Source organism: Cololabis saira, chromosome 18, assembly GCF_033807715.1.
Source record: "Cololabis saira isolate AMF1-May2022 chromosome 18, fColSai1.1, whole genome shotgun sequence".
Lineage (NCBI taxonomy): Eukaryota > Metazoa > Chordata > Actinopteri > Beloniformes > Belonidae > Cololabis > Cololabis saira.
The window spans coordinates 27,047,964-27,068,945 of NC_084604.1; the positions used below are offsets into that span (position 1 = coordinate 27,047,964).

At 39.7% G+C, this 20,982-nt stretch overlaps 2 protein-coding genes across 3 annotated transcripts; both read right to left on the reverse strand.

Moving 5' to 3' along the window:
• Positions 1-5,089: 5,089 nt before the first annotated feature.
• On the reverse strand, positions 5,090-10,783 carry fam167ab (family with sequence similarity 167 member Ab). Of its 2 annotated transcripts, none has more exons than XM_061746855.1 (3): positions 10,654-10,783; positions 7,489-7,861; positions 5,090-5,444 (listed from the first exon to the last, which is right to left on the reverse strand). In XM_061746855.1, exons 2-3 carry the CDS (start codon positions 7,852-7,854, stop codon positions 5,181-5,183), a joined length of 630 nt encoding a protein of 209 aa, XP_061602839.1. In that variant the 5' UTR covers positions 7,855-7,861; positions 10,654-10,783; the 3' UTR covers positions 5,090-5,180. The 2 variants fall into 2 exon arrangements, with proteins under 2 accessions (XP_061602839.1, XP_061602838.1); XM_061746854.1 differs by having other exon boundaries at positions 7,489-7,864; positions 10,654-10,759.
• Positions 10,784-11,301: 518 nt separating this feature from the next.
• On the reverse strand, positions 11,302-16,606 carry lca5 (lebercilin LCA5). Its single transcript, XM_061746591.1, has 8 exons — positions 16,202-16,606; positions 15,001-15,233; positions 14,559-14,864; positions 13,473-13,610; positions 13,283-13,379; positions 13,060-13,196; positions 12,789-12,969; positions 11,302-12,447 (listed from the first exon to the last, which is right to left on the reverse strand). The coding sequence occupies exons 1-8, from the start codon at positions 16,587-16,589 to the stop codon at positions 11,549-11,551; spliced, it is 2,379 nt and encodes a 792-aa protein (XP_061602575.1). The 5' UTR covers positions 16,590-16,606; the 3' UTR covers positions 11,302-11,548.
• Positions 16,607-20,982: the final 4,376 nt, after the last annotated feature.

The window sequence follows — 20,982 nt, forward strand, 5'->3', positions numbered from 1 at the left end:
GTGAGAGGCCGATTAAGCTAAATTAGTTCAAAATTAGGGCAAGATCCACTTTATTGAATTAAAAGCAATGTGCTCCATCAACCTCTTGCTCCCTCTATTTGGGAAAGATATTAAAGTTTCGGGAAAAAAACAGCAATATTTACATGAAAACGATGTCCAATTTGAATGGAAAAGGACTGCAGAATTACACAGTTTGACATAAACGTAGATGACATCTGACCACACTTAATGTTTACTTTAATCCGTTAGGCTCCACACTTTTGAGGTTAAAATAGATTTTTTTTTTAACTTTAATAAGCTATTCTTTAGATTTTTATTGGATATGAAGGTAATTCTGGGATAGGTCCATGTCCACGTTATCTGATTAGCACTGAATTTGATGACGCAGAAGCACAAGAAAGCAGATCCAGAACCAGACCCTTTTCCTGAAGGACAATGTTTCAAATGGAATGGGTGTGGCTGGCCAGACTAACAGAAACTTTCATTTTAAAACCTCTTTTATCCCCTTTTTCTGGGCATATTTCATGCATCACCTCTCACTGGCCTGCAGACCTGTTTCTGCACAGCTCTACGGGTAAGAAAGTTCCCAGGGAAATCATTTACCTAAAAGACCTGTTGTGACTGCAAAGTGGACAAATGTCTGCACCTTGTGCTGCAGCTCACATGCAACTGTGCCACTTCCCATCAGGATAAAGCTATTTAAAATCCCTTAAAAAATGAAAGGTTTCTTTGTGCCCTGAAGATAATAAGGTTAGGCGATGCAGGAGAACTGGTGAGCCAGCACGTGAGCCGTGTTTAACAGCCAAAGAAAACCCTTTAATTACTGCGCTCAGCTTTTTGTCGATAATTACACCCTGGTTGTGTCCAAATCCAGCTGAATATTATTGTTTTTGTCAGTGACTGTTCTGATTTTGTTGAACTCCTCATATCATGCACTCCTCTGGCACGGGAGACGGAGCGCTCTCATCACCGCAGGGGAGCAAATCAGCGATCAGTGATTACAAATTTGATATTATGGCTTCAAATGGCTCAGTAACAGTTTAATATTGTATTATTCATTTAACATGGACTGTTTAAAGAGCTGCTTTGTATGTGTGTGTTCACAGTTCTCTCTGAAAACGAGGCATGGTGATGGGGGAATTGCATTATTTACGGAGCCCATTTTTGCAATTACCGGTAGTTATTTCTGCATTTTTTAATGTCCCCGTGTGTGACCATTTTTTTAATGGTCAACGTGTCAACAAATGAAACAATGATGCTTCAAATGTACGATGTGCTTATAGCTGTTGGATGCAGAAATATATGGGCTGATTTCCTTTTTTTTCTGAATTCTCTGTTATGGAAAAAGCTTTCTGAATATGAATATTCCACCAAGAGAACGTCAGTGTTAAAAGTGATTTTTTCCTCTTCTGGACATGCTTATATGTGTCCACAAGCTGGTCCACGTTCTTTTCTTTCCTATAAAGCTATTATTTCTCCACCATTCAACAATAATAATGTAACTTCTTGTTGAAAATTTCAGATAAATTGCTTCATGGGGTGAAGACAGGTTTCAGATTTGCAAAATGTCATGAATGACAGAAAGGGAAATATCACATCATTCAAGCAGGCATCTAAAAAAAAAAAAAAGTTATCCATCAGACATTAAACTGTTTTCAACTGATTTTTGTCTGTTGAGGCAGATTTCTTCTGGGCCATGTTGACATGGTGTTAACCCACCTCATCTTTGCAGTGCGTTTGCAGGATGAGATGCACTAACATTCTTACACAAGAGGCTCGTGAGCTGCAGTCTGGGATTCTCGCCAGTCTCGCTTTGTGGTTCACCTCAGTGACGTTTCTGTCTGCTGTTCATGCTTGAGTTTGCAGCTCAGCCATATGAGACGTCCCTCTCTGTGATGTTACGTTACAGAGACAGGATGGCAACTCCTGCTGGATATATTGCTCTTGAGGATTAAACATATGTGAGCGAATGTCACATTCAGAAGATCTAAATCCAAATCTTCATGTTGTGTATTTTTGGTCCAAATCCACAATATTATTATTACTCTCAATGGTGCTTATTGTTTAATGTGCACACAGTACTTGGGCTTCATGCTTTAGCTGCTGATATCGTATCGGATTTTATGCCTGTCAAGTAGATAGTAGCCTGCATATGAGATGGTTTATCCATGAAATTAATAACATTGCAGGGGCAGCTGTTAAGCAGAGCTGGACTCTAAACAATCATAAGGTTTTCTTTTCTTATGCAAACAGAGTTTTGAGTGTGCATACAACATTTCATCGCAGTAGCATGCAATTTAGCAAGAAAAAAGACAACTTGTGAATAAAAACCACTTTGATTACCAGCAGCTCATCGGGCAAATGTATGTGAGACTGCCCTGTTGGAACCCCTTTGCACTAAACGCTCTGTGGGGTTTTCAGCCGCAGAGAAATCATAGAGAGCAGGAGCTCATGCAGAGAAATCATGAATGGAGAGGGATGCAGAGATCAGTCAACCCAGATCCTTTACTCAGCATGCACTGATGATAACAGTCATTCCCAGAAGCCAGATAAAAATGAGAGATACCGAAGAAAAGACATGGTGCTTTATCTCATTCTCTGCAGATGAGAAGACTGATACCAGTTTTAAAGATGCTATTGAGGCTTTCAGGTGTTAGGCCTTAATCGGGACTTTAGCTCGGTTTTACATTAGTGTCTGCTATCACAAAGATAAATTCTTGAAGAGTGCTCTAAGCGTGTACAGTATGCTCCATTTGGGCACGTTCCTTGTAAGATGCTTGAACTGGATTGCCCCCTAAATGAGAGAAACCTCATCTCCCCTACTGGGTGCCAAACATCAACATTGTTGTTTATGTAATAATTGCTCGGGTGTCTCTGGAAAGTGCCTAGAGACAACTTCTGTTGTAATAGATGCTATATAAATAAAATTGAATTGAACTTAATTGAATTGAATTGAACAAAACAAAACACTCAACAACATTTGACTGTTTTGTCTGACGTTATTCACATAAATTCACGCATACACGTGTTATTGTTCACTTTCATCAGTGGACATGTTGCTGTGAAGGCAGTCAGTCGAATGTGACAACCTGCGAGGGTTCACGTTTTTCCTAACTTTCCAACCTAACGTGCTCAACAGAAGTTACGTAGGTAACTATGGTTCTGAGAGTCCCTGGATGAGAAGATCTCGAGAGACTGGACGTCGTCTAGCGTGGTATTTATAGGGCAACGGTAGCCGCCAGGTCCCATACGCCACTTTGTGTGTACATAAAAACTCACTGCGCGGAGCACAAGAAGACGTATCCACTTTGTTTTCCGCTTCTGGCAGTCTGGAGGGGACGAAACCAAAATGTATCTTATAAATGAGAGAAGTTGCTTGTCCTCTTTAAGCTTTATATTTCAGACTAAGGCATTTTTTTTTTCTTCTCCAGACAAAAGAGCATGCTCTGACACTGTTAAATGCCCCGTATATTATAGGTAGGAGTGAAAATGACTACAAAAGGCCGGCGACAGCCAGTCTCCTGTTTTGATAGGTTCGTGGTTAACCAATTTAATGTCTCCTGTGAGCATTTTTGTTTTACTAATTTTGAAACTGGACTGTGTTGAGCTCGCTCTACTATCTTTATTCTCGATTCCGACTTTGAGAGTGATTGACAGCAGCAGAACAGCACCTATCTGCTAAACGCGCGAGCAACAGCTCGTCCGATGTTTTGAAAGACTTTGCAACCAACACGCAGTCACCTCGGACGTCCCTTGATTCTGACTTGTGACCTCCGACCTCTGAGGTAAAACGAACGCACCAATTAGCCAATATCCAAAACAACTTCAGATTGAAATAGTTTGATTAGACATTAAACTATGAACAAGTATTCCTCCTGCATATAATTGCAGGCGTATCTCATCTAGCAGATCTGTGCATGCATCACTGCACACTTTAATTTGAATATACCCATAAAAGACCCTTTCTCTTCCTGTTTTAGTTGAATGTCTCAGACATGAACATAAAACACAATAAGTAAAGTGTTTTTAAGATGTTTTGTTTGACCAGCCCTGTTTAAAAGGTATGCCCAAGTAAATTATAGGCTCAGTACCACAAGATTTAGTCGATATAGTGGCTGTTTTCATGTCTCCATCCTCATGGGACAAAGTTAAAGGCTATGTATTGTTTTAAAACATCTCATTGAAGTGAAAGAACACCTAAACCACAGGGAGTGGCATCCAAGGCCTTAAGTTTGGGATTGTACTCACATTTCATATGCTTAGATTTTAAAGTCAACCCCCCTAAAAGCCGGTTTCTTGGATAAAAAAAAAAAAAAAAAAAAGTGGTTGCCTCCAAATATAACTGCAAGTCCAAAATTACAAGGGTCACAAGAGGAGCTGCATAATCATGTCGTCGGGTATGTAAAGAAATCAAGACGAGGGAAATTGCAGTGCCTGTCCAGAAAATGAAACCATGTGTATCTTTTAAGCAAGCAGTAGTTATCATTAGAGCAAAGTCCCCCAACCGGGACCTCAGGACAGCGTAAGAGAACCTCACTTTAATGAGACAGGCTTTAGCAAAGCTACTGGAGAACATCATGACTCCCAAAACTAGTGGAATCTGACAATCATTACAAAGATTAAATAAGTTCAAAGTGAACAATCTGAAACATCATTAAGGCGTATGTTTTGAGAGCACAAAAGGCTTAAGTTACGATAAAGGGTGTGGAACAAACTCAAACGACTGTCCCTGAAAGCATCAAACAGAAGTATATGTAGAGAAAATACATGTAAATATTCAGTCTTTGCATTACAATTATTAGCAGGAAAGATATAAATGATGAAAGCTGGAAAAAAGGTGGACTGGGAACATTTTTTAAATGAGGCTAAATCTAAGAAAGTTTTAAAGACAAAGAAGTTAGTGTATAAGCAATAGCTGTTATTTATAATGAATGGCTTTAACATGATTTACTTGTCAAAGTGAAACTCCTTCTTGAACTTAAACATACATTTAATTAATACTTCTGTAAACAGATTATTAAACTTTTTTATCATTCCTAAACATACAATAATATCACCAGCAGCTAATAGATGGCTGTGGAAGATATGTGGCACTGTTGTGAAATCCAAACTAAACAGGGTTTAGTATCTGACACATTAGGGCGGTTTTCTTTTTCTTTTTTCCATTTTTTAAAAGCCGTCTAGCAGAGCGAGAAACGTCGAGAGTTAATGTTCATTTTGGTAACACCGATGAGTCTGAGTGGGGACGAGAGGCCGAGGCCCGGGGTCACAGGACACTCGCACGGCAGGTCGGACAGCTCGTCTTTCTCCTCGAGGCCAAAGGTGACATCGTTCAGCATCCGGCGATGCAGATTGCACGTCTGTTCGATCTTCAGCATGTTGATGTCACTCCGGAGCCGCATGAGCTGCCTCGCCAGCTGCTGGTCCTGCAAACGCATATCGGTCTGAAAACGAGGACAAGAAAACCAGCGTTGGAATCATTTTGTTTTCAGAAACATTCTTCTTTTTTTATTTATAATCATTTCACTGGAAATGGTAAAAAGTTCGACAAAAGTTAGCACCCAATCCTATTTTTGTGTAAAATCATAATAAAAGATAACCCCATTGCCGACTTTTTTAGTATTTGTTATAACATTAGACTAACAATACTGTATTACTGTTTTCATCATGCAGTTAGTTATTTATCAAAAATAAAACCAAAAAGCAAAAGAACCATCCGGCACCCCTTTAAGGGTAAATTTCATCATTACACTTTGATGAATTGGTTATCAGTAGAGGTGAAAACCTCAATAAAAGCAGCAATTTTTGTTAGTTTTCTGATCTAGACATTCAGTTGTATGTTAACCAAATGCCAAGATGGAAGAACATAAGCAATGGTTTTAGAGAATCAACACGAATTGAGCAATTTGGACTTCAAAATCCAACGGTGAGAACGATCATTCACAAGTAGAAATTCACAACAGATCAGTCTTCCCAGCAAATTGAACCACATGACCCTACATGCTCAATTAAGCATGTTAAATGTTGAAGTTCCTGACGGCACAGTGGGGAGAGATCAAGTACAGTTCGTTTACAAAGGTTGCCAGGAGAAATATCTCCTCCGTCTAAAAATAACAAGGAAGCACGAAATGCATCTGAACAAACCACAACACTTCTGGAACAATGTCCCATGGACATCGAAGAGTTGTTTGGCCGCCTTACTAATATTGAATCATGGGACCTTAGTATCGGCCAAATTATTAATATTTCTTTTCTTTTTGGTTTAGTTTTTAGTTGAATACAAAGTGGTGAAAAAGTTCTAAAAGGTTAATCTGAGGTTGTATTTTCCTAATACCCAATAGAACAGAGTCCGGATACTAAGGCCCACTATCAGAGTCCTACGTTTTTACACACATGCTGCGTGAAGCGTGTCTTCCTCTGTGCCTTCTTGTGCACACAGACGTATGAACCACGGCTGAATGTGCAGAGTAATCGAGCAAAGTGAAAATGATGACACTTGCAGGAACTCTGTGCACCTCTATTGTCTGCATCACACCAACTGACAATCAGGGCCACCAAGTGGACAGTGAGTTTTGTTGCATTATAATTAGCTAAGGTCCTCTGGCACCAGCCTTTTAACCATTCCCCGAACTGGGACCAAAACCCACGGTGAGGCTGCATTCAGCCATTATGGCCCTTATCTATGGAACAGCCTGCCAGAAAACCTCAGGGCCGCAGAGAACGTTGATATTTTTAAAAGGAGGCTCAAGACACACCTTTTTAGTTTGGCTTTTATCTGATCTCATTTACCTAGTCTTTTCATCTATTTATTGTGTTTATTTATTTAGCTCTTTTATTATCTTTAAACCTTTAATCCATTTTTAATGACTTTCATTTTATTTTATGTTATTTATTATTCATCTTCATCAAGTTTTGTATAGATTTCTCTAAACATTTTATACTTTTAGGCATTTTTTTTACTTTTTTTTCATCTTTTAGTTTTTAGCTCCAGTGTTTCCTCAGGGGGGTCGTCCAAACTGGGAGGTGTGCCTGCTCTGTGGGGTCGTATGGGATGTTTTCTGATTGTCATTTTATTCTGCATGTAAAGCACCATGTGTTGCAATTTTCAAATGTATGATATGGTGCTATATAAATAAATAAAGTTTAAGTTTAAAGGAGCTTGTGGCTGCTTTTAAGAAATGAGACTCTCTATCGCCACCCTTCACCACGACGGCCGTTGGGGGTACTGCAGCCAACAGTGAAGCCGGCACAGGAGAACGGGGAGAACGTGCATGCAGCGTCATGTGACATCACATCCGCAGCCCAGCGCGGGAAAATCGGGACCGAATTGCAGCACATTTTGCAAATAAAAAAAACAGCCTCAAGCTCCTTTAAGTTTAAGAAACATGAATTAGAATTTGAATGGAAATAAAAAACTTTACTGTAATATATAGAACCAGAACTGATATGTAAAAACTGACAATATAAAGACTTAAGGGAGTGCCTCACCAGTTCTCTTCTAAGCCAAGCAAGGGCTTCATCGATGTTCTCAAATCCCTTCAGCACACCAGATGGCAGCTGATGCTGAAGCTCATCTGACTCTGATGCAGGCTGTTTGTGTGAGACGAGTTTCCCATCGGGATCCTCTTGGGTTGAGTATTTTCCAGTTCCAGGCTCTCCGAAGCGATCGGTCTCCAACTGGGCTTTCCACTCCAGGTAAGAAGGTCTCCGGGTCTCCAGTCTTAACTTCTCTGCCAGAGCTTTTAGTGTTGTAAGATGGTCATCTGAAGGCAAACATATACCTTCTGCACAATTTGTTTCCTCCACTCCAGATGGTCCGTCCACGACAACCTGTGGAGCTGAGGCTGCATCCATCGTTAACCTGCTAAGAGGCAAAAATTGTCAAAACATAAACGTCTCTGGACTTCAGTCATGGCTGGTTATACTCGTGTTTTTACACAAGCAGTATCTTCTCTTTTTTTAATTTTTCTGATAGTCTGGAAAGTCATTCCTCTCTATATTTCCATGTATGTTGTTTTAGATCAGTAATATTTACTGACAAAACCCCTGGATACAATTTCCAACTGGCAAGAGACTAACTAAATGCAGCAATTGACAGAAAGGCTACAGCTCAGCTTGGACCTAATTAAATTATATCCCACAGAATAACAAAGTATGAGCTGCCTTTTTTCCTTATTACTTTACACTGATTCAGATCAAGCACTCGGCGTCTCAAATATCAAATAATCCAGGCTCGGCAGTTTGTGGGGCAGCACACTTCAAGGATTTTCATTTAAACAGAAACAAATTGTCTCCATATCAACAAAACATCCACTCTAAACGAATTAGCAATTTTCCACCTTCTGTTTTCAGTCTTTATTGCCTCAATCCAACCTGCAGAAGCTGCAGGGAACTAGGAAACGGTAGCTGGAATGGATATTGATGACGCTGGCATTATTTTCATGGAACAAGCAGAACACTGTGGGTATAAGCAAGATCATAAATTAAAGGTAGGGTATGCAATTATATGGTCTTTCCAATCTAGAACACTTTTGTCATATTCAGTAAATATGTCCACACTATCTGCCCATTTTGTGGGTACACTGTAATAGTAATTTTTTTTGTTTTTTAAAAAAAAAAAAGGTCTTCATACACAGTCTTGGCTCCATAAAATGGAAACAGAGTGGGGGCAGCTTGTTTCTGAAATCATAACAAACATGCCCCAGCCAGTAACCAAGAGGGGGAGGATTGGTTTTTTTTGTCTTGGATTGCTCGAAGGAGTGGGAGGGAGAGCTGGCACTCTGTATGTTTGTTTCAAGTATCATGCTGCTTTTAGTTTTTATAATCCACTCTCGTATTTTATTGTGCATTTTTATTGTTTTATGTACTTGTGTTTTATTATTTTAATGATGTGCATTTATTTGTTCAGGCACTTTGAATGGCTCTGTTTAAAAGGTTGATCAACAGATGTGATGTCATCCAGAAACCACTTAGCCTACCTTTATTAATGTTTTATCTCTTAATTGCTAATTAGGAGGAAACGGCCAAAACAGCCTGCGGTTAATAGAAAAGGTCATTAGTCTTGTAGAGTTCTGGTCTTAAACAACGATACTGGACAAGTTAAAACGTTTAGTTGATGAGGAGAGAGGAAACATGAGTCCTATTTTTCAGGTTCATCCAGTAGGTATTACTATTCTTTGATATTTGCAGCTCTCTGGGCATCAGGAATAGCTGTGGTTTATTTTGCAAGTCTGTGTGGTCCAGGCGATGAGATATTTACAGTCTCTGTTTATTTGTGGCCTGCAAGTCGAGCCGCCAGAAAAGATCCAAGTACCAATTTTTGCGTTACTTGATCATGACCAGTGCAGAAATTTCTCACTCTAATTATTTTCTTTATACGAAACACCTTTGAACGCACAATTACTCTGGACCACAGAACACCGTCTCTGTGTAAATATAACACACAAATCCAAATATCAGTCTTTAGAAAAACTACTGTAGAAAATGATGACTGTTAATACTCCCTGCTGCAAACATGAAAGCGTAACAGCAGACTCTGCTCTGTGTTCTCGTACAAAGTGGTTTGTGCTCAGTTATTCCATTATGGGCACAGCAGCCCAACAGTGAAGTCACTGCCCTTGTGGCCTGTTTAATGATCGGCTTGGCTGTTCTACAAGGTAAAATAGACCTCTGACTGTGCAAAGTAGCTGACTTATGAATGCCTGTGAGTGGATCCACTTCTTACTCTTTAAAATAAATCGATGTCGAGACTGTGCAGTTCAAGGACAGCAACAAAGGAGGCAAGCGCTTTTGTAGAGTCTGTAAAGATTGTGCGTGTACACTTAGACTGTAAATAGGAAATTCAAAGCAATGAGGACATGTAGAAGAATACATGTTTTTATATGAGTTATGATCATAATAATAAGGGGTTTAAAAATCACAGTCACTTTCTTACATTCTTCAAAATGACCGATCATTAGCCGTAGATTTCTCTGGTTTCAAATTCCCTTTTGTTGCACCAATAAAATACAGCTTGTGGTTTGGGGTTATGTGAGATTTCCAAACCTGGTCTGGCTGAGCAGCTTAGGAATCCTGGCTCCCGTATCTGGAGCATTTATGTCTACATAACAAACATGACCACAGCCAGTCCTGCCCTTGGACTGTTGATACGCGTACGGTATGCACATCAGAGTACAAGTACTACCCATGTAAATCATCATGCCCATGATAAAACTAAGCACTTTAATAATGACGCTTTTACACACATTCGGTGTCAACAAGTGTTCTTCTCAGCCGTATGCAGATCAGGGAGCTGTAAAGCTTAAACTTGTAATACAATGTTAGAAAAGCCACACACTTAACAATTTATTCCCATAACTGCAGATATAAAGTTTCCACATTAGAAATAATACTCAATAAAACTAAAACTTATTAGACCTGTTTTATATCTACTTTTGTCAATAGAAAAAGGAATTAAATTCCACGTATACTGGTAAGCTTGTTAACTTTTTGAGACTTCAAATCCTCCGTTTTAAAATTAGTGTTATATTAATTGAGCAATATCCTTGTAATCTAGTCTTTATGTAATTATTTCACTCTTGTCTTGCTTTTCTAGCAGCAGATTTCAGACAGACACTTAGCCAGCATCACATGTGAACAATAAGGCTTGTTTACCTTGTGAGGATCCTCCAGCAGCAGCAGCAGCAGCAGCAGCAGCAGCAGCAGCAGCAGTCCAACTTGCCATCATTGAAGCCAGCGTTCTCATCAGTGGGGACCGTGAGCCGGGCCGCCAGCCCCCCCCCCCCCTCTATCCACCGTGGTCCACTAGTTTCTGAGCTGAGCTGCCGGGGGAGGAGCGGAGCGCTTGCGTCATGTACCCGTTGCTTAGAGACAGCACAGGAATCCCCATCAGGCTTCCTGCTGCACGGATATTGTTGCATGCGTGCATTGGTCAGTGAAAATTCGTTACTAATTTAAAAAAATGTTTTTATTTTTATACAAACAGAATGCACACACACACACAAAACACACAACTATGTTGAAAAGCTAATTACAAAATTGTTCAATCAATGTGTAAGAGTGTATGTTGATAAGAAGTCACATGAATAAATAAAAAAGTGGAGCATTTTAGTGCCAGTTGTCATTTAGATTAAGTGCCGGAGCCCTGGTGTCCAGCTTTTAATGTAGACCCAACTTAAATAATATTAATAGAAGTTGTACAAGTACTCTTCAGATACCGATTGTCTCACCACTCAGAGGTATATTCTCATGGCAGGGCCTCATACAAATCTCACAGATTATTGAAGTTTGATAAAAAAAAAAAAAAAAACATTTTTTTTTTTAGAAAGTGACCAAAAGGAGGATCAAAAATCATCTATTCACAACAGAAACCTTGAACTATACAAAACATGCAAAGTTTTAGTGTAGACTGATAATCCTATTACAGGTGTAATGATTGAATAATAGGAGATTCTGATGACATCTTTTGCAGAACAATGATGCCCTCACTCTGCTTTCTCTCTACCCGTCCAAGACTATTTTCAAGCTACATTTATTGCAGTTGTATGTTTTACAAAGTGAGTTCTTCAATCTCATCATCAAACGAGGCGATGGCACGGACAGCAGGTCTGCTGTCTGCAACATGTAGTGTGTTAACAGAGGATGCTGGAGGAGTGGAGGAGCCTGAGCTGAAGCTGAGGAGTCCTTTCCGCCTTGAATGAACTCCGTTAGACGGCGGAGGAGGACTATCGAGTACCTCCATTTTACTGGCTGAACTCAGACCATCACCGGCTAACAAGGCCTGGGCACCAAACAGCTGCTGCATGAGGCTCAGCTTCCTGTCCTTCCCGTCCCGTTTATCCGCGTCCCCGTTCTTCTCCGTCTCTACACCTTTGAGACTAAACACTCCTATGGCTTCTAATGCAGAGCTCCTGTCCTCTTCGCCTGGAGGTGGCGGGAAGCCAAAGGAAGCTCTGGAAGTTGGCCGTCCAAACGAAGGCGCGTAGCCTCCGAACGCCAAATCATCACTGGAAGTTTGAGACCGCAGCACTCTCCTCCCCTTTCCTCCTGTAGCGGCTCCACTTTCTAATCCTGCTCTCCTCCTTCCAGCATGCAAACCATCCATCTCCTCTGCTTCTGTCAGGTTGAAAATGGAAGAAGTGGGATCCCTGTGGTCGGGTGGACGTGGAGAATAGTCCCTGGTGCCGTTACTGGACTCAGGAGGACTGGGCTCCACAAACATGGAGTCCTGGGCTCCCTGGTTCTGATTGTCTATTTCACGCATCTTAGCCAGCAGCTGCTCTTTCTTGCGCCGTGCTTCCTCTGCTGCTTGCTGATTGGACAGAGATTCCTGGTTCCACTTTGCCACCTCCTCCTGGACAAGGCCACGCTTCCGGTAATTCTCGTCTTCCTTCCTGTCCAACAGGAAACTCTTTCTCTCCTCCTCTTCATTATTTTCCTTCTCCAAACCTACAGACACAGCATGTCAGATTTAAGTCAAACGTATGAATGTTGCCGTAGCAAGTTCTCTTTATGTATTTTGTAAAAGAAACTGAAATGTATGTACGAGGGCTTGAATTTCAGTGAAGAACTGTGGGGTTTTGCACTTAATTTCATCGACTCTTGCAGTTTTTGCAAAGATAACACAGAAAATTCCTAAACAAACGTATAGCTAATTAATTTATTAAAGTTCACCCAGTGTGCATAAATCCCCCTAATGCAAAACAAGTCCTGAAAGATTCCCCCACAATTTCCAAAACTGAATTTCAAGCCCTGTAAACAAACTTTACTTGTCATTGGTCTGTTTTTACCGTTACTTATTCTCTTTTCCTTCTCTTCAGCAATATTTAGCTCCTGAGTTAGTCGGTGTCTGTGCTCTTGCTTCTTTGCCACCTCCTTCTCTTCATGTCTCCTCTTGTCTCTCTTTTTCTGCTCTTCACAGTTTGGAGGCAGGTCCCCTGCATCTGACTGCCTCTCCACCCTGTGAAACTCCTGTCGACGGAATATGATTAAAAGTAAGAAAGACGGGAGGTGTGTGACAGCAAAGGTGAGAAGAAGCCAGAAAAAGAACTGATGTGCCACCTTAAGTGAGAGATACTCGTCAGGTGCCGGTTCGCTGCCCTCGTATGCGTCGCTGATGGCAGGGGGAGGCGTTGGAAAATCGAGACTCGGCGTCCTGTCCTCAGTCTGTACTGCCTTTTTGATGTTCCTGCTAAGAGCTGTGAAATAATGAGTTTATATACTTTTGGTGAGCATAACAAATCCCAAACAGCATCCCTGCCATGTCAGTCTTTGTTCAACTTACCTTTCTGTTTGGTGCCACTTTCAGTATCTTTCTTCACTGAGGCTTTTATCATGCGGTTGGCGTAAATATTCTTCACATCTAGTTCTCTCTCTTTTTCCTGATTAAAGATGAAAAAACAGGTTGAAGCCTCATGTGAGTGATTAACTTGTATGTGATGGATAATCCAGGAGTTAAATGAGATGTGTGGCACCTTGAGTTTGTTGGTCAGTCGCTCCAGCTCTTCCTGCAGAGTCTTGATGTCCTCCTGAGCACCGACGGTCTTCTTCTTCTCTGCAACCAGCTGCCTCTGAAAACTGCTGTTACTGAGCTCCAAGTTTCGCTCCAGCTCCTTCAAACACAAACAAACAGTTTAATGTGGCCATCTGACAAAATAGAAAGAAAAATTCACCAACACCACAACATTATACTGTGGAGAAATCTGGGGCAACAATTACAAAACATCTCTACAGCCATTAACCATAATGCAAAAAAGAGCAATAAGAATAATCCACAATGCTGACTACAAGGAACACACAAACCCATTATTCCTGAAGTCCAAAATACTCAAATTTATGGATATTGTGGGCTATCAAACAGCGCAAATAATGTTCAAAGCAAAAAATGATCTGTTACCAACAAATATACAGAAATTATTTAGTATCCATGAGGGAAGATATGGTTTAAGGGGCAAAAGTAATTTTAATGTCACATTAATACGCACAAACAGGAAAGGTTTTTGTGTTTCAGTCAGCGGGGTGAGGCTATGGAACAAGTTTTCAATGGAATTAAAGCAATGTCCAAATATTAAACCGTTTAAAATAAAATACAAAGATATTATTTTTCAGAGGTACAGGGATGAGCAAAGTGCTTGGGTGCAATAATACAGTGTTTATTTTTTATTTATCTATTTTTATCCTTATTTTCTTACACTAGTCAGTAGCTTATGTTGCTACAATGTTTTTATTGTCTTGTTTTGATTGTTTTTGTTTTTTTATTTATTTATTTATTTTTTTAATTATGTTTGCATAATGTTATGTTCGCATGTGTTAGCTAGTCATATTTAAGGAGAGGGGGTGAGAGTTTATAAGTTTTACTTCTCACTCCCTTTCGAATATGTACGGTACTTTGTTATGTCTCATGTTAAGACGATTGTCTTATTTTCTTTCTTTTTTTATATGATTCATATTCGAAATAAACACTACAACTACTACTACTACTACTACTACTACTACTATGATCGCAAACATAATCTAATATAGGAGTATTTGGGCAAATAATCACTATGTAATGAATGTACCTTAACCTTCCGTTCTGCCTCTTGGGCCCGTGTTTTTTCCTCTTCTAGCCTGCGATTCAGCTCATCTCTGGCTCCTAACTCTCTTTGGTCCACCAGCTTCTTCAGTCGTGTGATGGTCTTTTGGCTCCTCTGCAACTGCTCCTCGCTGTCCTTCAGACGGCGCTCTGCAGCCCGTTCGCGCTCTTGCGAGCGCCTCACTCTCTCGTGCAGCACGTGCATCTCGCTTGAATGGCGCGACAGTAGCTGGGAAATCTCGCTCTCTGTGTCGTCGTAACGCTGCAGGGCTTTCTCCTGACGCACCTGAAGCTGCAACATGGAAAGCATTTTCAAGCCATACAAGTGTTGAGAGTAAGGATAAAGAAAATGAGTTTAAAAGGTCAAATACTCCGATTACTTTTCCTACAACAATCCAAACCAAACATGGCTATATAGTAAGACCTACTTGTCTGAGAATACGATTCTCCTTCTTGAGCTCGTCGGTGCGGTGCTGCAGCTCTGAGAGAGAGTTGCGCAGCTCGTTGATCTTCAGGAGGCGGGCTGAGAGCATCCGTTTGGTGACCAGGTCCAGGTCTTTAGGCGGTGTTGACTCTTTACTTTGTGAGCGGACTCCTCGGCGATGCTGCAGGGTCAGGGGAAAGCCCCCTGGCCGCTGTGGTCGAGACACACCCCAGCGCCCTGCGCCGCCAACAGGGGAAAGAAACACAGATTGTACAGAAAAAAAAAGAAAAGGAAATTAAATGTAAACAGCCGCCTTAATATGGCAGTAAAGAGAAAACACATGGACATTATAATTAAATGAATCCCAAATGAAACAGTGAATCTCATGTTTTTTTTTTTTTTTAAACTGACTGACCGAAATCTAAGTCAATCAATAAACTCGCCTTTGATCAGCACCCCATGGACATTCAAAAAAGAAGCCAACAAAGACTGTCAGCCATGCGCAAACTTAAAGGACTATACGCTGCACCCCACCTCCTGTTACTACTGTACCAAAACATCATTCAACCCATCCTTCTGTACTGTTCAGCATGTTTCCTCAATATGCTATCTGTCACCAACCGGGCCAAACTCACACGCATCACAAACACAGCTGCTAAAATAATCGGTCACCCCACAGCCAACCTCACAGAACTAAATAACAAATCCATCTCACATCTAGCCAACACCATAGCACAAGACATCACTCACCCACTGAACCAACATATCACCCACTACCCTCAGGGCGCAGGTACAGAACTCTTAAGTTTAAGAAGGCTCGGCTGAGGAAAAGCCTGATCCCTGCAGCCATAGCTGCCCTAAACAGATCTGTCTGTCCGCTTTTGTGCTGTCATTTAAGTCGTCTTTGTTGTATGTATCGTTGGTCTTGATGACATGTACTGCAAGTGAAGACAAATCTTCCTACGGGATAAATAAAATAAATCTAAAATCTATTAAAAACAAAATAAAATTTCACTAAGATGAAGCATTTGGCCTAAAACAATTACTCTGCAACAAAAACTGTCCTAATGTTTCCTTTTTATAAGACGAGCTTGTTATATTGACCTTACACTGCCATCACCTGGACATTAAAGTGAATTAAAACAGTGAAGTTAGAAATTCAGTCATTCATCTGACAATACTTGACACATCTTTACTTTTCATACCTGTTTTGTAGAGGGGGTTTCTAGAAATCTGTTTTGCCCGCATCTCTCTTCGCATGCTGGAGGATGGAGTACGAGACTGGGAGAACGGTGAAAGCGAGCGCTCTGAAGGCGTGTCATTCTCATAGTCCTCCGAATAAAAGGAACCATCGCTTCTCTTTCCGTCTCCGTCTGATATCTGATCCTTATCTGGATCAGAGCGCCACGTTCTTGTTCTTGATCTGCTTTCACTACAACTTTCTTTCTCATCTTCACTGTTAATCTTCCCCCGAATGTTCTTCTTGTGCCTCTGCACGGATGATGCTGGGGAATCTTTCTTTACAGTCCGATGGGACTGGCGACTCAGATCCCGGTTATCTTTATATGATTCGGTTGTGTTTTCAGATTCCATGCCGCCTCATGTAGAAGTTTTCCTGCATTTGGGTATAAGCATAAAAGACTTTGAATTACTTTCACATTTTCTTTGAATATAGCAGTAACAAAGTCTCACCTGTAACCGCAGCTCTATGCACCACTGTCCCCGGTGTTATTGCTACATAGGGCGGCTTTATGGATGTCCTGATACACCTGACCTTCCAGACTTACGTTAAAAGCCCCTTGACTGCTAACTCACCTTAATGTTTCTATTGTGCAACTGACGAGAAAAATTCTCTGGACTTACATAAAAAGTAAAGAACGGTGAGGCTAATTGGTTTCTCAGAGGTTTCCCTTATTATATGTCTTGGTTACTTGGCCACAATGCACATGAGACTAGATTCACCATGGTATCACTATCCAACCCCACTGCTACTGTGAAGAATACTACACCACCCGTGTGCCCTCCTCACTTCTTAAGGAGCCAAATTATAAGTTCTGAGTTACAGAACTATGGACATCTATACAGTACATAAAGAGGAGAAAATGAGAAGTATATCTTGCATATTGACGATTCACTTTAGCCTAACTGTAATAACTGTGAGAGTGGAAATATGTTTTTTTTTCATCCTTCCTAAGTAGAGAAAGCAAATATCGTTCAGAACTAACACAGTGGAAGGAGTACAAACCGTAAGATGTATCCTTGTTTGACAAGAATAGACTGAGGTTATAAAATATTTGAGAATTTTGTGATATATACTGTATATACTTATACCTATAGTGCATGTCAGTGTGTACTGTTGTCTGCAGCTGGTTGATCTGCTGCCTTTCTTGGTCATGAGACTCTTGCAAAAGACATCTTATCCTTAAAGAGTCTTTTTTTCCTTGATGAATAAATTATTGTTCATGAAACAATTATTTACTCAGGTCATGCAGACATCTAGCCCTCTCATAAGCCTTGCTAATAACAGAATCGCTTGACGGACAACTATCCATGGCAAAACCAGTACACAGAACAACATCATCATAAATGAGGAACAGCGTCTTTGTACATGAGGCAGTGCAGGTCCAATACATAAATACATAACTGGCTTTCAAAAGAATTATAAGTACTTATTTCTAACTTTGCGAACCTACAATATCATGACATGAATTCATTGTCTCAACCATTATCTTTTGCGAGTTTGGGAAAAAAAACAAAAACTGATTGCACTTGATTTTCCATTAAATTTCTTTTTCTTTTGAATGATCATGTCGGCATTGACATTGTTAGTTTATTTGACAACACAAACATTAACATTCATTTGAAAACACACAAAACATCAACCTTCTTTGATTGCAAGCTGTTATACATAACACTTTAGTACATAACACTGCAATTTATGTTGATATTTTATTTGAAATTCATCACAATCCAGCACAGATTTGTTCATAACGATACAAATTGGTTTAATCAAATTTACTTCAGTCTAATTCAGCTGATCCATCCATATTTTTTATGACCATTTCACCTTGTTACAATTCACAGGAACATGCAAAAAATTGAAAAAAAAAACAACCACTCACATCTACAGGTAATTCAATAAGTTCATAATTCATAAGTTTGTTTTGAGTATGGCCATGCCGGCCCGGTGAGTGTTAACTACCACACTCCCACACTGCCCAACATCTACATCATCATCTCTAAACTCAGATCAGTTTTGAGATGTGTTTATTTTGGTGTCAATCCAAACAATTAAGATAGACCCTGACCTCCAAGATAAAGTAGGTATAGAAAATGGATGGATTTTAGGTTTAAGAATTACATTTAGGGAGCATTTTGGGAAGGCATCACCTTACTGGATTTGATTATTGTGCAAATTGTAAGTATATTATAAATGTAATAGTAAATATATTCTAAATCACTGTAGGCTATGAGTGTATATATAGTATAGTAGTATGAGTGTATTATAATTATTATAATTATTATATTATAATTATTATTATTATGTATGAGTATATAATGATATGTAGTATATTTATACTACTATAAATAGAGGTAAGGGTATATTATAAATTATAAAGTCGTTGCAAAATATTTTGCTCAAAAGTGGAACAGATCTGGTGATAGTAGCAAATATTGTTACTTAAGATGTGGATGGTTGGATACTTAATCTTTTATTTTTGTTTCAATTTATTATTTCAGGAATTCTAGTGAATGTTTTTCACCCTTTTTTGAGTTGTATTATTGTATTATTAATCTTTTGTATGTCTATGTGTGGACCCCAGGAAGAATAGTCTTCCCATGGTGACGACTAATGGGGATCCTTTTTAAATAAACAACTAAACAAATAAACTGGAAGGATAGACTTTATGTTGCCATGATAACTTTTTTCTTTTTCAAACATTACTTTCTGAAAAATAAAAAATATCTGATGACAGATTCTTTTGAAGTTATCACTGATTCTGCCTAAATAAACATGCTTATATACATCCGTCCCATCTAATATGAAGATTTTAAACTTACCACATAAATCATATCATCTCTGTCGTCTTCATTACGCCATCTGTGTCACTTGACGACTGGTCTCTGCAGTAAAAACAACCAAAAACCAGAGAGATACGCAGTTAATCACAAGTGCTGAATAAAATAAATTAAACAAACCAGTGTCATGACAACGGTATTGGAAAAGAGACTGGATTAAAACAGGCCTGTGCTGTTCACAGGTACACTGTTGTCAAACTGTTTTCAAAGAGCAACGAATACTCCAGCCATGTGCAGATCAGAGAGCACCCTCTGTTTTAAATGTATAATTAATAACAAAACACGAGTCATTAGCAAATGTCTTCTTCAGGAAGCTAAGGTGCTGAGAGAGACACATCTCTGCTAACATGGCAACAAAACTACAATCAACAGGTGGGATGTCCTTTATCGCCCCCGCCGGCCGCCTTTTAGCACCAACCTGTACATTTTCACACTTCTTTAAAACACATTTAGCGCATTGTTATTGTCAGCTCAGGTTGCTAATGTTAGCCTACCAGCTTAAAACACTAGCAGGCTACTCGAGCCACTCAGTGTAAGAAAGCCTCGTCGTCCAGCCTCTTAGGAAGTAAAAAGTGACTAAAATAGTGTCTAAAATATACAATATCTTGAGTTTATCTTCTATGAAGCTGAGAAGCAGCGACTAGTAAACTCGTTTGCTTCAGTACCTGGTCCTCGGTGTCGATGACGCCGCACCATGGCAACCGCAGCGCTGCCTGCAGTACCGCCGACCACCGGGGCGGCGCTGTCGCACCTCCACGCTGCTTCTCTCTGCTGGGAAAAGCCTTGCAGGTAGAAAACGCTGTGAGACCATGGATGTGTGAGACAGGGGAAAACCGGGCTTGCCTGCACTGACGGACAGAACCAGTCATGGGTGCAGATCCCGGCAGTGGCGTCAATTCAGTGGAAGCTAAGGTATGGCAAGGTTACGAGTCACATAACTTAACTAGAGTATCAATCAACACGTCCAGCAAATACTCATCACATAAGTCTGCTATGGAGCTTATCTGTGTGGTCAAGAAAATTGGAACTTTTTCAAATGCACTCTCGCTCACTGTAAAAACTCAAAATCTTACCAGGAATATTTGTCTTATTTCTAGTTAGAATGTCTCATTTTTGGTCAAAAAATCTCATTACACTTAAAACAAGAGTCATTACCAGAAAAAGAACTTGTTATTTGACAATTTTCACCTGTTTCAAGTAAATTTTCACTTAAAATAAGTAGAAAAATCTGCCACTGGGACAAGATTCATCTTCTCATTACAAGCAAAACAATCTTGTTCCACTGGCAGATTTTTCTACTTATTTTAAGTGAAAATCTACTTGAAACAGGTGAAAATGGTTGTTTTTGAGTCTTGTCTTAAATGTAATGAGATTTTTTTTTGACAAAAAATTTGACATTTTAACTAGAAATAAGACAAATATTCTTGTTAAGATTTTGAGTTTTTGCAGTGTAAAATAACTAGTGAAATCATGTTGTTCTGATTTGCATTTGTAGTTATTCTATATGTATTAAGTAATATAATAATCAATACAAAGAGACACAGAGTAATTCCATAAATGTATTTAATAAAACAAACACCTACATTTAACCCTTGAAGCCAAGGTGTGGCGGCTGCCATACCTTGGCATACCCAATTGACGCCCCTGGATCCCGGGGGGGGGGGGGCATGTCCCCCCCAATTTCTGAAAAACATGAATTGTCCCCCCCAATAAAAATACCCTTAATTATTCAACATTGAACAAATGTATTTTCAGACTTAAAGGTTGAATATGTAGAATATTGATTAAAAATATATTTCTAAAAAAATAATACGTCCACGGTGCGTTTTGAGGTGTACAGAATGAAAGTATTGCTACTCCATAATTTTTTTTTTGTCTGAATTAATATTTTTAACATTTTTGACGG